General features: G+C 36.3%; 1 protein-coding gene across 6 annotated transcripts in view; it reads left to right on the top strand.

The window, feature by feature from the left end:
• The window catches only part of LOC112053089 (transcription factor collier), a 79,684-nt gene that overhangs the window by 57,776 nt on the left and 4,857 nt on the right, over positions 1–17,051 (top strand). For 2 of the 6 annotated variants that reach the window (XM_052885006.1, XM_052885011.1), the window contains exons 8-14: positions 4,379–4,460; positions 7,998–8,142; positions 10,797–10,954; positions 13,421–13,547; positions 14,502–14,593; positions 15,307–15,481; positions 15,924–16,055. In XM_052885006.1, the coding sequence (XP_052740966.1) occupies positions 4,379–4,460; positions 7,998–8,142; positions 10,797–10,954; positions 13,421–13,547; positions 14,502–14,593; positions 15,307–15,481; positions 15,924–16,055 (911 nt within the window). Of the gene's footprint in view, positions 1–4,378; positions 4,461–7,997; positions 8,143–10,796; positions 10,955–13,420; positions 13,548–14,501; positions 14,594–15,306; positions 15,482–15,909; positions 16,056–17,051 lie in introns of those variants that run through there. The other 4 variants (XM_052885008.1, XM_052885009.1, XM_052885007.1 and 1 more) reach the window with 4 other exon arrangements.

The following is a 17,051-nucleotide window of genomic DNA, read 5'->3' on the forward strand; positions in this document are numbered from 1 at the left end:
GACCGGATTCGAACGTCCTCCGAATCGAAGGCAAAGGTTATATCCACAGGGCTATCACGGCTCTTAAAACATAATGGTACAACATAACACAAACGCATAATGATTGCGCATATAAAATACACTACCTCCAACGTTCTGTATGATGTATCGAGATAAGGCTTAACGGATAGGGCTATATAATACACGGGCAGGTATCGAAGGGATGAAAACGCGGGGTAGTTTTTACGACGAAAAATACAGTTACCTTTCTGTTCGTGATGCGATAGGTAAATATTTTCTGTATAGGCGCGGGCTGCCTTTATTGTGAACGGTTTGATTTTGTCGCAGAGGAGTTCTTTGCTCTTGGAAAGTTTTTCTTATAACTTTCTAGTAGCCTAGCACGTACCAATATAATTCTTTTAGTGGGTATTTTTATATCTGTCCTTTTTTTATATCTATACCTTATTTTAATCGATTTACGAGAACAATTAATACATATGTATAAATGAAATTGAGGTAGTTATACAACACAATACAAAACGAGCTTTTTTTAAACAAAAATGTGTTTATATCTTTCTGTTAATTTTAACAGGACTTTCAATTGGAGATTGCTTGAGATTGAGAAGGTTGCTGAATGAATCGCAGAATGTTTATCACTGTTGGTACCTTATTTTGATCTCTTTTAATACAAGCTAAAATATTCAATAATTATGAAACTCATTATCATCATGAGTATCATTGTATCATCAAATTTTGTCGGGATAAAAAATAAGCTGTCAGTTGCTCAATAACCTCCTATATCTTCCAGTGAAAGTCCCACTGAAATTTGTTCAGCCATTCGAATGATTAGCCCAGGCAAACAGACAAAGACTTTAAAGAAGCTCCTTTGTATTTTGATAAATAAAATCAACAAGATCATTGATCATATAGAAACACTTTAATTTTATTAATATACCTATCTATGTATTGATGTCTGCTCGCATTCTACGGTAGCTTTTGCTGAAATAGCGTCGCCCATACTGGCCAAGACACACGGTGTTAGCGCACGAGAAGGCTCGACAGGCGCTAATTTACGCGGGCGAGCGTTATTTACGACTGCTCGCTGCTGCTGAATTAGACTGTTGTTAATAAACTTACTATCCCTACCTAAAGCATTGTTTATACGTCCATTGGCGTATGTAGGTTTATTTTCTAGACATCAAGTCTATTATTAGTATCATAATAGAATTCCATATCGGTAGCCCAGAATCCTAGGATGGGCACAGGTCCATTCTAAGGTCACGCCCCCCCTATATATGCATACATATACGCTTACAATTTGTTTGTTTTTATATTTTCCTGTCTCCAAGTAGGTTAACTTGTGGAATCTTCCTAAATAATTTTTACGCATTTTGAGTAGGTATTAACTTTTTTTAGGCTTCTGGGTGTCGAGTCACTCAGTCGAGACTATGTATCTGTGTTGGCACACAGTTAGGAGAGTAGGAAGGCAAATATGACTGTATAGGTACAAGTTGAATGTGATATTTAATTATTGCATATTGCCTCCTCTCAAAGCATTCATGCTTTTAATACTGTATGAATAGTGATACGACTGTCAGTCGTAGTTACGAGTATTCGTCAGTCAACCATTATAAAAAAAATTGATACGGGAGCAGACGCCTCGCGGTTTCACCCGCGAGGATTTCGTTCCAGGAGGAATACGGGCATAAAATGCATATGCATTCAGGGATGGTGTAGCTTCCCAACAGTGAAAGAATATTTCAAATCGGACCACTAGTTCCTGAGATTAGCGCGTTGAAGCAAATAAACAAACAAACTCTTCAGTTTTATAATATTAGTATAGATAAATAATATTGTGTCACATACTTTGTACAAACATAAGCAACGACAAACTTAGAGTATTGTACCTCGAAAAAAAAATACTCATCGATCATTAATTTTCGCTCCCGAAATAAAATCTCCATTCACAGCTCAGCCGGTTGCCTTTGACGTAACGCGTAACGCGTAAACTAACTCGCAATATTGTGACATAAGGTGTTTAACATAAATAATGCGGACAGATGCGCGGCGCCGCGGGCTCTACAAATACGTTCGCGGCACTTTCGTATCAGCCCTGAGTTGGTCGCTTTGGAGTTGTTTTTACACCCTTTATCTGTCACAGAGGAGTTTATAGCTGTGGCTGAAAAATATTATTAATGAATGGATCAACTTTTGAATGATAATCCATATAATATGGTTCACAGGAATGTTTAATATAAAGTGTTAGCTACTAACTACTACCACTAATATAATTTTTAATGAGCAGTATTTGTAATGTGAAAGTTTTGGAATGAACGTTTTTGTCATTTACCTGGGTTTTTTGTTTATATTATTTTCAAGTCTGAATTCGCCTGTATACTGATCATTTGTATTTATAATTTCTTATTATCAGTTTTCAGATTCTAAATATTATTAAAAATTCCCTGCTTAACGTTGCTAACTAAAATTAAAGAATTGGTAATTTGCATACAATCAAATCAAATATTTTTTTAATTTGCAAACAATAGAAAATTCAAATTGGTCGAGCTGTTTTCGTGTTTCAGTGAGATAAATTAACATCCATTCAATTTTGTGTGTAAGATAATGTGGGTTACATCAGCTCTCAATATATTCCCATCTGTTGGCACAGCAATATTCGGCATGGCGGCAATCCTGGTGCCGTAGGCTATGTAAAATATTTCTGCTAAAGCATTCATCGTGATCGTCCGCCCGATCGCATCCTCCGTTACGCACTACCTAACGTGGTCCTACGAGAACCTTATCACCACGACGTAGCGCCTATTTTTCATTAACAGCGCCTCCCGTAAAATTGTAAAGACCGGCCATTGTATGTAATCCGATATGGCGATAGCTGGACCTATAGACTTTCATTGAAAATTGTTTGATTTAGACCCGGCTTTTAGTTGTGAAAGCTTAGTAAATTTTTTCACGTTAAATAGAGACAAAAAGTTGTGATCGTTTGCTACTCGCGTGCTTTGCTTATATCATTGTAAATTTATTAATTTAGACCCGGCTTTTAGTTGTGAAAGCTTAGTAAATTTTTTCACATTAATAGAGACAGAAAGTTGTGAAATTTTGCCGTTCGAGCATTTTATTACTTACTTCATTGAAAACTAGCCGACGCCCCGTGATAGGGATAAAAATATATAGCTTATGACACTCATGAAAAACGTAGTTTTCTAGTGCTACAAGAATTTTCAAAATCGGTTTAGTAGATCCAGAGACTGCTTCCGTGGAGCAGTGGTAGGTATGTACAAACACCACCACCACCACAAACTTTACTTCTTTTTAATATTAGTAATAGATTGTTTGATTAGACCCAGCTTTTAGTAATTGTAAAAGCATAGTAATTTTTTCCCATTAAATACAGACAAAAAATTGTGAATTCTTGCCGTTCGAATACTCGATTGCTCAAATCACTGAAAATTGATTGATTTCAATCCGGCTTTTAGTTGTGAAAGCTTTTTTTTCATGTTAAATAGAGACAAAAAGTTGTGAACTTCTGCCGTTCGAGCACTTAATTGCTTACACAAAAACGCGAGAGGAGCGGAAGATACAAATTTGTGAACAGCAGAAACAAATTAATACTATAATAGGGAGTTTACGGTTACCGTTCAAGTGGAAACAGCTGGTTTTATTTTGGAACTGAAAGTTGACTTTGTCGGTGGAATGTTGAAGTTGAAGTTGATTTTTTTTTATTCTGTACAAGTTAGAACTTGATTACAATTTCACCTGATGGTAAGTGATGATGCAATCCAAGATGGAAGCGGGCTAACTTGTTAGGAGTACGATGACAATCCACACCCCTTTCGGTTTCTACACGACATCGTACCGGAACGCTAAATCGCTTGGTGGTACGTCTTTGTCGGTAGGGTGGTAACTAACCACAGCCGAAGCCTCCCACCATCCAAAATAATAAGGGCGAGGGATTTTTTTTTTTTTTATATTCTTTACAAGTTAGCCCTTGACTGCAATCTCACCTGATGGTAAGTGATGATGAAGTCTAAGATGGAAGCGGGCTAACTTGTTAGGAGGAGGATGAAAATCCACACCTCTTTCGGTTTCTACACATCGTAACGGTACCCTAAATCGCTTGGCGGTAGGTACGTCTTTGTCGGTAGGGTGGTAACTAGCCACGACCAAAGCCTCCCACCAGCCAGACCTGGACCAATTAAGAAAACCTCAATCGGGGCCTAGCTGGGGATCGAACCCAGGACGTCCGTCTTGTAAATCCACCGCGCATACCACTGCGCCACGAAAGCCGTCAAAGGATTGTAAGTCCTGATAAGCCATCACAGATAAGGATTAAACTAAGCGGGCCATCAATGTGACAATAAGTAAACTATAATTTTTGTTCCAGGTTTTTTCTCAAATTCTTTTTGAAATGCAACCAGAACTGTTTGAAGAACGCCGGCAACCCGAGAGATATGAGAAGGTTTCAAGTGAGTTTTATTTAATTATTCTTTAGTGCACATTATATAAAAAAAATATCATACAAAGTCAATGTCAATGTTTTTTTATACTGTATCTAAAAATCTAAATTCACGGACAGAGTCGCGGTCATTCACTAGTTAGGCTATTTATGTGTAGACAGTGTAACGTAATTATAGTAGCTGTCTGTAAGTCAATGGTAGTCTGTTTACTACTGGTGAGAAAAATTACCGGCACCCGACGTAGGAATCCCTGTTTCAGTGGTTGGGGATCAAGTGAAAAGCTTTTGACTTTTTCTGAACTTACTGGCGCAGAGGCCCTGCGAGCCTAATTTAAAGGTGAAAAGAAATTATACGAGATCAATTTTTCACATAATAACTCATAAAGAAATACATTAAATTTATAAATTCTTGTATTTAGAATAGTCTCTGTAGCACCTATGTGTGTGTGAAATTATTAAATTTATAGTTTAATACTTTGAATAAAGAATAGGTGCGTTTATTTTTCTACTTACCAAATACCGATACTAAAAACAGATTTAGGACTGTACTTAACGAAAATCAACATTCAAGGCTGGCTACGCTATTCAGAGATGTAAAATAATCTACCATAGAGCCAAATTCGATGAGCAATGTTTATCAACAAATAAATTAAGGTAGAGGTAGAAAACGCAAATCATTTCATACGTTATTCATTTCAAATTATATATTGTATTTTCTATAAAATGATATAAATATTTAAAAGGTATTAACTATGAGTATATCTAATTGTTTTATGCTTATTTATCAAATTTATTGACATTTATTGAGAAACTGGTTAATTATTAGTAGGTGTAAAATGACTAACGATTTATACCCTCCAATTTATTGTTAAACATTGCAGTGAATTTGGCTTTAGACTATACTTCCTCCTGGATACTTTTTGTCAAGAATCTAGTAATCAAACATAAAAATGATTTCTATTCGCGATTTTTTTTAAAACCAGAAAAAGTAACAGATGCGTATTAAAACTCTTCCCGCTTCCGCTTATAGCTTGTACCGTGACATGTCTAGCATTCGTATCGCCCTCAGTCGAAGAAAGGGTTGCGTTCACGGCTGCTGAATATTTGAAGCACCTCCAATTTAGGGAGGGATGAAATTAAATTTATTTACGCGAATTTATATCTATTTACTTGCTCTTAAAGTTTTTGTTTTTTGATTTGTTTCTTTTGAGATCAGAAGACTGAGATTAGAAAAATATTTGGTAGCACAGTTTTGTTGATATGAGTATAGGAATTGAGTGTCTGTACTTTTGAATAAAAGATCGAGTTGGGGCTGAATGAAAGAAAACACGATTTTTTTTTGAAAATTCTCGACACCCAATGATACGTTATTTATTGATTGTCTCTTTACGTTATTCTTCGCAATATATAAGTAGATTGTTCATGTGACTTTTTTAAAGATCGAGTATGTATAATGTACATTGTGATAAATTACTTAGTAGTTCGATAAAAAATAGTTTTAATAAAGAACCCGTATGTCGGTAATTGTATTTTCCTCAATTTTTCTCAAAACCTATTAAATTTGCATAGAGCTTTCGTTATTTAATTACGACTACTTATTTAGGGAAGGTTTTAGTTTATATAATAAAAGTTTTTTTTTGTTTTTTTCAAATATTTTTTGTAAGCTAATCATTTGTCTTCTATTTACCTATACGCAGTTAATATAAGGTAACAAACGTAGCGCCACCCCTAGGCAACCATAAAGGTGCATTCACAGTCTACTTACGAGCGTAAATTTACTTCCACACTTGGCTTCGACATATTTGTCTTATGTGTCCTCTAACTTTAAGCCAATATAGAACTAATGTTAAATACATATAGTGCTCATTTTAATATGCATAAGCGATTACTGAACGTGTGTGCCGTGTCTATATTTGTCTTTCTGTGTGTCACTGAATAATTCAGAGGTCTTTCCCCAATGTTTCAAGGGTAAGGATATATGGGTATAATATAACGCTATGCATTAATACGTTCGGGGGAAAATTATAGTCTTGAGAGTTATACCGACTTATAAGGTGTTTTATTGTTTGCAAATGAGGACACTTTTATTTTTTTATTAGTATGCAAATTGAATCTAAACAAACATAATATTATATAAGTCATTTTAAAAAATACGCGTTAATAGGTTCGATTACTACGTACCTACATACCTAATTTTTTAAAGTAGGTACATAAAAATGGGAAAATAATAATAGACCTATATTCATATTTTCCTATTTTCAGATAGACCTAACGACAGATTGAGCCTACCGAATTAAGACGTGTAACAAAAAAAAAACAAATTTGCTAGTAAATATTATTTAAGTACAAGAGGTCGATCGCGACTTTTTTCGTGTGAAAGTCAGTCTTTCAGAAATTTCACGAAAACCGTAGATTTTTCCGAGATTAAAAGTAGCCTACATATTAATCGAGAATATAATCTATATCTATTTCAAATTTAAACTAAATCTATTCAAATCCAAATTGATTTTTGCGTGAAAGTAACATACAAACTTTCACGTATAATATTAGTAGGATATGAAATTAATATAGAACAGCAACTTCAAAGACCACCCGCACTATGTCGCTTGCACTGTGGACTATGCACTTCCTTGCATACGTATCGTGTCGTCCATTTCTAGACGCTGGCCCCTCCTCCCTGGGGACTCTCCCTTTCGATTCTTCACATGTAAGCCTGTGTAGAAACATTCACATTTTTCTTTGTACGTGTAAAGTTACGATGTGTGTAACTTTTCATGTACGATTTTGGATGTGTGCGTGTGTTGGGAAATGCGATGTTTTGTATGTGTGCGGCATTGCTGAATCGAAGATCTATTTTCGTGGCTCCCTTTGATGATCTTGAACTTCGGGGGTAAAAATAGTTTATGTGCTCCTTATTGGTTGAGTAATACCTACCAAACTTCAGTGTTATTGGAGTTGTGTTCTAAAATTCCATTGTTTAAATTAAGTTTGATGTAATATTCAAATGATTGGCCTTGCCTGCAGGCTAGTAGAGAGAGATTTACCCAATTTGTCGTCCCGATTATTTGACATACATCTGAAAATTATCATTAATGTTTTTTTTATTAATTTTACATAAAACTTTGACAAATTATATACCTAAATCTGCCTCATAAATTACTCTTTATTTTAGTGAACCAAATTAAAATTAAAAGACGAGAAAATTAAAAGTCGCGTGGAGGTCTTTCTTAGCATGTTATCATTATCAACCCATATTCGGTTCACTGCTGAGCTCGAGTCTGCTCTCAGAATAAGAGGGGTTAGGCCAATAGCACGCTGGCCCAATGCGGATTCGTAGACTTCACACGCAGAGAATTATGAAAATTCTCTGGTATGCAGGTTTCCTCACGATGTTCATCCTTCACCGTTTTGAGACACGTGATATTTAATTTCTTAAAATGCACATAAGTTAGAGGACGCGTTCGACGACGCGGACTGTCAAACCGCACCGCTTAATCGACAGAAAGACTTGCTTCGCATTTATATTATGATGACGATGATGATGCAGGTGGTGATATCGACGCAAGTGATGGTGGACGGCCCCCTGCTGGCCATATCCGACAACATGTTCGTCCACAACAACAGCAAGCATGGCCGGCGCGCCAAACGCCTCGACCCCACTGAAGGTACTGACGCCGCGCCCGACACACATTGTACGTTTTGTTTTTTTTTTTATTTTTTATAATTTAATGGTTTTTTTTTTAATTTTAAGTTATTTTGAGTGTGCCAAGACGGTAAATGCTTGATTTAAAACCATAACATAGGACACATACATGGAACTTCTACCGCTGGGAAATTTTGCCAATAATATAACAAAAAAAGTTATTTTGCGTTACCTATATTAATGTCTAATGTCCTGAGCGCAATCGAGTTTATATGTGGCTGTGGAATAATGGGATGCTACGCACTACACAATTTTTTTGAACTACACAAAATAAATTGTAGAACTTCTTGTGACGGACAGTTCTCCATTTCGTCTAACACATAGAGACTTTTTGAAAATATGTCTAATGACACATTTATATTGTTCCAGTTAGAAGGTTTATGGTTGCCGATGAAATTAGAGGCATTAGTGGGTGTTATAATTCATATTTCTCAAGAAACCTACATCTATTCTGGGTTTTACATTTATATTACCACAATCAGTCAATACGGATATATTTTTCAAAATTTGCTAAAGCATATTTTGAAATATTGAATTTATTTTTATTCTTTCTCTATTTAAACGCGAAATATTGATGTTGGAAAAAGTTGAATAAAATAAGAGGGAAGGAAAAGGAAGTTAATTATGTGCTGACTTGTTGACTAGTAACCTCTAGGTAAAATCTAAAGTCCAGGAAACATTATAATGCCAAAGTAAAGCAAGAAATGTTTTATTATAATAATAAATATTTTAAACCAACATAGCCCTGCGGCTTCACTCTCATAATAGGGATACGGTAAAACTATTCGGTGAAAATGTAGCTTTCCATCAGTGAAAGAATTTTAAAAATCGGTTTAGTCGTTTAGGCGTGAAAGCGTAACAAACACATCATTTATTATATTAGTTAGGACGTAACAAAATAGCGTGTTACATTAACTTGAAATTGCAACACATTGTAACATTAAGGTCAATTTTCACAACACCAAACTTAGTGTCGTTAAAGACAAATGTGCAAAGTCATAGTATAAGAGCCTGTCGTTTGTATGCAAGGAATCACGACAGACATTTCACAGGCAGGCAAGGAGCTCGGGGGGGTAGTAGGGGGTTGGTTTGAAGAAGGGCAATTTAGGGGGACTTGCGCTTATAAAAACTAAACGTATAAGTCAACTGGAAGCATAATAGTGTTATGAGATGCAGTACATTATAATAGACGGGCGAAAATTTTTATTCAGCTTACCGAATTGGTTTAAATAGTGAACTATGATTACCAAACTATTTTTTTTTAGATACTAGCTGACACCGCATGGTTTTATCCGTGTAGTTCCCGATCCCGTAGAAATACGGAGGTAATATATAGCCTATAGCCTTCCGCGATAAGTGGGCTATCTAACACTGAAAGAATTTTTCAAATCGGACCAGTAGTTCCTGAGATTAGCCCGTTCAACCAAACAAACTCTTCAGCTTTATAATATTAGTATAGATGGTATAGATAATAATTGATTGTTGAGTACCTACTTCTAGCAATAGTATTCTAGTGAATTCAAAAAAAGTATTTTAGAAATCTATAGTGGACAGAGAAAAGAATTGACGTATTTTAAAAAAATATTTTATTAGCTGAACTTAAGTGTAGAACATACAAAACAAGTAGAACTCTTTTCACATTTTTATGAGATATAGGTAAATATAAAATGCCTAATTTAGAAATTAAAAAATAGTCTAATAAATCGGAATAAAGCCTTATTTGATTATTTATTATTAGTCCCATGAAATACCACAGAATACATAATATACCTAGTAGGTACAAGCAAGTATTATTTTTTTATCAAATTATTATTTTAGAATTTAAATAATAAATTAATACTCGTATATACAATATTTATATGATTGTCCCTTCTACGAAAGGGAAGTCCTTTACTTAGAGGAGGGACATTAAATAAAAGGTTTATATTCAGAGATGAATCATACATACCCAACCTTAGAACAAGCAAAATTAATTAATCAACCAATCCGCTCCCCTTATGATTTGTAAAAATAGGGCTAATATCTATGTTGGTACATAAAATATTAATTACTATTCACTCGCAGAGGGAAGAAATATTTTTAATACTTACTCAAATTAAAAAAGTATGTACCTCCCGTAATCTTCTTTCGTTCCCTAAAATTCACTTTCTCTTCTCGTCTTTATTACCGGGTCGTTTTGTTCGTAAGATTTGAGCCCCCCTTGTCTTCCGGCGCGTGTCCCCCTCACAACCTTGCATCTGTATTAACAACTTAATAATGCCCTAACAACCGTAAAACTTTAATGTATCTGCAGCCTTATCACAACACATTAAAATTCATTTTCAATTATCAAAACTAATTGCTTCGTTGTTTCCGCAGCGGTACGGCGATTGTCCTTTTTCACGAAGTCTCAAAGATAAATGCCCAAGTGGGACGGCTTTAGTTTCAGTAGTTTGGCTTTTATTCAACTTTTTAAATTGTTGACATTTGGATTTTATTTTGAGTTTTATTAGTACGTACATTTTACAATTTTAACATTTTGTATGATTTGAAAGTTTTTATTTTGCGATTTTCAGTGCGATAATGATTTGAGTCAGACCACCAAAGGAGTTTTAACCGTGTGTGTATTGAGATAGAGGTTAAAATGGTTTGTTTGGTCAACAGCGGGGCTCTACCCACCGTTGCCCGTGGCAACGCCATGCATCAAAGCAATATCTCCGAGCGAAGGCTGGACGTCAGGGGGCTCCACTGTAATAATAGTGGGGGACAACTTTTTCGATGGACTCCAAGTCGTATTCGGAACTATGTTGGTATGGAGTGAGGTGAGCTTTTTATACAACGAACCCTTAACTCTAATAACATTTTTTAGTTAGAGTAATATTATAAGTAAACATTATAGAGTATGATATTAGTACACTTGTAACACTACTCATTAAAAATTAACCCGGCAGCACTCGCTAGGATTTTACAAACATTAATACTCGCTACTGGGTAAAAAATACCACAGATTCTATGGTCCATTATTCAAGACAAATAGGTAGTTAATTGTTTTATGCGCATTATATAATTTTAATAATATTATTTTTAGTATATAAAAAGATAAATTACAGTCTAATCATTTATTTATCAAAAATATGAGCCTTTTGAAAAAAAATCATAAAATTCGAACGAAAATCGTTAAACTCTTATATAAACTAACAAAAATGCTTTTTCTTCTTAGGAACCATACAAAATTGAGATATTTATGAAAAGAAGACTTAAACACTAGAAAATCAAAACAAGCAAATATTTTTTTATACCTCGGGAACTTTTAATATTTGGCATAGAACTTGTTGTTCCTCGCCCGTTAGTAAAAATGGCTTTATTTCATGTTATCAAAGCAGTCCTCACTTATTGCGGTTGTATGTTCCCGGCATATTCTCTTAGAGCATAACTTACAAACTGTCTTTGTCTTTCGATCTTTTTTCTAATCACATACGGCGCAGCGAGAGGCAGAAGTAAACCCAAAAGAGCCCGAAGCTCAACAATGTCGCTAGACTTACAGTCGCGTTCCCTCATGAACTTAGATTTCAGATCTTGGATGTAAATGTTTGTGTTATCGACAATCTTTTGAAGACATCTTTCAGTAGATATTAAATCCCAAGCCTCTAGTATAGATGAGCAAGATCTACCTTCACCGATTGGTCCAGGCAGGTGACAAATAATATTATGGAATCTGGTTCTTATCCCTTGAGGTGGCTCACGAAGTTTCCAAACAGTTGGTTTGTCGTTTCCAATAAACTTTCCTTTCCTAAATTAATTTCAATGTCACATCTTCTAAATATTCTGCATTTGAGTCTGCATCTGATGCATGTCAATGTCAAGGTCTGAGTCTGCATCTGATTTACCAACATTTTGCTCTGAGTCACTTACATGTTCACTATATTGCTCACATTGCAACATTTTCTTCCTCGCAATCTTCTTGCTCAAGTAATTCTGCTATATTGCTATCTCTCAGCCCGAAATATATTTTAAATAGGCTCTAAAACAAGATAAACAACCTTAAGTAAACATAGAAAAAAATAACGAGAACTGTCGCTACTGGGTATTTTTTACCCATACTCACTTTAAACGTCCGTTGTGGCCGAACGCCGTGCGCGCTTTGGCCGCAACGCGGTGTACGTGTGCGTTAGTTAGGAACTAGAAGGTACCTAGAAGCGCGTGGCGCCGAAGTGCTCCGAAAAAGAAAGACATCCATTTTTAGGTACTCTGTGGTAATATTTACCCAGTAGCGAGTGCTGCCGGGTTAAGAAATAATGCAGTCTGTATTTTGCACGATATGCCATTAAAAAAAAATGACAAAAATATGACCAATATTCCCATTACTAGTCGGGAAAGACTGTGCTAGGAGTGGGTACGACAATAGACCAACGGAGCGGGGATCGAACCACCACCCCTTGGTGATGACTCCGACCGCTACAACATTTCGGTGTGTTATTCACAGATAGTTTTGAACCAGAGATGACTTTCCAACATCAAACGACATATCTAGTGAAGATTTATAGACAAAATGTCGACCAATTGCGGCGGAGTTGTCCCAGTCGCATCTCTTTCGTCCCATCGCAATGATAAATGTAGCGGTATTTCCGAATGCGCCGCTATTATTTGACATTTGTCTAGTTGTCTTCATTAGATATGTCGTTGGCCGCATGTTATGCCTACTGTAGGTAGTAGTATCCTCCGTACACAGAATAGAGACTGATACAGAATGAGTCATTCAAACCGCGCACTGAAGCCGGTGAAACTTAAAAAAAAAGTTCACGCGTCCTTGACGTCCGCTTATTGTTGTTATCTATCTTATACAAACATTTTTCATAATTTATGTTTCACTAACAACAATTTATTACGTAAATAATCAATATCATAATAATATATACAAATACATCTTATTTTTTAGTTTTTGTGAACAGTTTTTAAAATATTTAAAAACTTAGGACGCCATTATTCTTGAATAATATTGTAAATTACTGATGCGACGCTTTGCTTCGTACTGACTCGAGAATGTATTAGTTTTGAAATTTGTATTTGGAATTGTATTTGTATAAATTTAAATTTAATTTAAAGTTTTCGACTAATTTTTGTCACCACTATCTTATAATATTAATTATAAAGTAGGTAAGCCTAATTGAAATAAATGAATGTTAACTATTGGAATGGCTTCATCACTGCCGTGTACTGTGCTCTATCTGCCAATTATTCTTCAATCTGTGTCACCTTATACAGCTGTTAATGTACGTAATGTTCCCCAGCTGATAACATCTCACGCGATAAGAGTGCAGACGCCGCCGCGCCACATCCCCGGCGTGGTGGAGGTGACGCTGTCGTACAAGAGCAAGCAGTTCTGTAAGGGCGCGCCCGGGAGATTTGTATATGTTTGTGAGTATGCTCATTACTTACAAATAAAAAAATTCAACGATTAAGTAAAGTTGTGATAAAATTTAACTAAAATGGTGGAATTTTTTGTCACATAAAGCACTATTCATTTTAAAATGCTTTAAGTGTTTGTTTGTCGTTTTTACTTACAAATTTAAAATGTCTACAATTAAGTAAAGTTGTGGTAAAATTTAACTAAAATGGTAGGCATATTCTTGTCACCATCATCATTTGAAAATGCTAAAGTGTTTGTTTTTTTTTTTTTATTATCGTGAGATATTGCGTTTTAAATAAATTTTGTACATATAACTAGAAGTATATAGATAGGTCACATAGATATATAACTTTCCATCTTGATAAAAAAAAATATTTTTTTATTTTACTGTTGAAGAATAAGTTTTAGTGATTGATGAATAAAATTGAAATGCCTCTCTAACTTCATAACAACTATGTTTTCTCCAGTGTTTATAGCTATTTATACGATACTTAAACATAAACTGGCTTTTTTATTTTTTTGTGTCTGTTTGTCCCGGCTTATTACTGCAACGGCTGTACCGAGTTTGACAGGACTTTCACTGGAAGATAGAAAGATGTTAATGACTTTTTATTCCGGAAAAATTCACGGTATTCGCGGAAATTGTGAAAAACAGAATTTCATGCGTACTGAGTAGCGGGCGTCTGCTAGTTGAAAATAATTGCTCCAACAGTTCCAAAAATTAACCCAGTTCCAATTATAAGTAGACAAAAAAGGGCTTTTTAAAAAAGCTTCAATATAAAAAACCTCCTGTATATAAGATCGAATAACATGTATTAGCAAAATAAACACACGGCAAAACCAAAAACAGGCCAAAAAGTAATCCGCGCTACGCAATTTCTTTCGGTAGCGATCCATCAATTAGGCTTTCATTCGTTAGTGGGGCAGCTAATGATTGATTTTGTTTTTCTTGTTTCGCATAGCAGCGCTGAACGAGCCCACGATAGATTACGGCTTCCAGCGGCTCCAGAAGCTCATACCGCGGCATCCGGGCGATCCGGAAAAACTACCAAAGGTTCGTGTTATATGAAACTGTTTTTATGTCTTTTAAAAGTAAGCAAGGCCGCGGCATCCGGAAAACCAACGAAAGGTTTGGTTTATATAAACCTGTTTTCATGTCTTTTTAAGTAAGGCCGAGAGTGATTTGGAGAAACCAAAGGTTTGTGTTATATGTCTATTTTTATGTCTTTTGAAAGTAACTCATACTGTGTCATTCGGGTGATCACTTACTTACCTGTTCCGCAAGATAATATCAAAATTAGTAGTTCAGACTTTTGAGAAAAGATTCTTTTAAAGAGAAGATAATTTAACTACAATCAACACTTATAGACGTCAACAACAGAGTATACGTTAACTTGGCTATGGTTCACCGGACTTTAATTCAGTTTAATATATCAATAAAAAATGGTTTAATAAAAAATTATTCATTATTAACATATCAGCTGATGGACGTCCACTGCAGGACATAGGCCTTTTGTAGGGACTTCCAAACATCACGATACTGAGCCGCCTGCATCCAGTGAATACCTGCGACTCGCACGATGTGGTCAGTCCACCCGGTCGATCAACACTACACTTTATAGTGCGGTCGCCATTCCAGCACCTTGGAACCCCAATATCCATCGGCTACTTCAGCTTCGCGTCTCGTTAAACCATGTCGGTGATTTTGGTTCTTCTTCTCTATTCTGGTAAAAAAATATTAACATATATAAAATATGTTCCAAACAGGAAATAATACTCAAACGCGCGGCAGATCTGGCAGAAGCACTCTACTCGATGCCCAGAAACAATCAGCTAGGTCTGGGCGCGCCGCGGTCTCCGCCCGCCAGCATGCCGTTCAACTCCTACACGGGGCAGTTGGCAGTCAGCGTGCAAGACACGGCCGCGTCGCAGTGGCCTGAAGGTTCGTACACACTTGCACTTAAAAACGAAATAATAATTGAAAATATAGTACATTTCGAATGTCTGGGACGGATGTCATATCAATAGAACTGATAATAATCAGTTAATTATTTTAGTCTTTTCTTTAAATCTGTTTAAACATATTTTTTTTTATGAAACTTTTTGTTATATAAAATGCAAATTACTCAACCCTTTATAATTTTTTATGTTTTTTTAATGACGTTGATAATTCACAAAAATCAGCCAAACTTAACCTTTTAAAAATTCTTCTAATAATTCAAAACTCATATGGAAAATTAAAAATACACTTAAACGAATTAGAATTTGTAGACTTTTCATATAAAATTAGTAATTTTGACGTTTATGTTTATCTTGAAATATTTGTTATTTCATTGATTTGAACCTAACCGCAATTTCGTGTTGACCCAGGCTTTTTCTTTTAGAGGAGTACGCGCGCAGTGGCGGCTCGGTCTCCCCGCGGTACTGCTCGGCCGCGTCCACACCGCACGCGCCCGCCGCCTACCCGCCGCAGCACTACCCCGCGCCGCCTACCTCGCTATTCAACACCACGTCACGTAAGTTACATCAACTGCACGTCGATCAACTACCGTTAGAGTGCGCGCGCAGTGGCGGCTCGGTCTCCCCGCGGTACTGCTCGGCCGCGTCTACACCGCACGCACGCGCCCGCCGCCTACCCGCCGCAGCACTACCCCGCGCCGCCTACCTCGCTGTTCAACACCACGTCACGTAAGTTACATCAACAGCACTTCGATCAACTACCGTTAGACTGCGCGCGCAGTGGCGTCTCGGTCTTCCCGCGGTACTGCTCGGCCGCGTCTACACCGCACGCGCCCACTGCCTACTTCCCGCAGCACTACCCCACGCCGCCTATCTCGCTGTTCAACACCACGTAACGTAAGTTACATCAATTGCACTTCTCCCATTAGAGTGCGTGCGTATTGGCATCTCGGTCTCCCCGCGGTACTGCTCGGCCGCGTCTACAACGCACGCACCCACCGCCTACCCGCCGCAGCACTACCCCGCGCCGCCTACCTCGCTGTTCAACACCACGTCACGTAAGTTACATCAACTGCACTTCGATCAACTATTTTTTAACATGATATTGATATAGAATCAATTAACTAAATTTTTTAGATTTACAATAACTAACAAAATTTATGATATTTACGTCAATTCATTACATTTTCTACATTTACATCAATTAAATTTACATTTTTTTGCATTTCCAATACATCTACACACTACTGTCAACATTCATAATATCTAAAAAAATAACTTGCAGATTAACCCTGATGTAATTTATCTCAATTCCATATTACAGCTAAGTAAGTTGACAGTAGTTGCGGCGTGAAGGTGTAACAAATATACATACACTTTCACAGATTAGTGTGATGTCTTGAAAATCACCATACACCACACATTCCATTATAAACATACCCTATCTATACTATGAAAATAAAATAAAAAAATAATAGTAAAATCATTAATTCAGCGAACCCACTGACAGATGCTAATGTCACTTTGTAAAATAATGATACCAAATTAATTGT

The sequence above is a fragment of the Bicyclus anynana genome, chromosome 13 (genome assembly GCF_947172395.1).
Source record: "Bicyclus anynana chromosome 13, ilBicAnyn1.1, whole genome shotgun sequence".
Classification (NCBI taxonomy): Eukaryota; Metazoa; Arthropoda; class Insecta; order Lepidoptera; family Nymphalidae; genus Bicyclus; species Bicyclus anynana.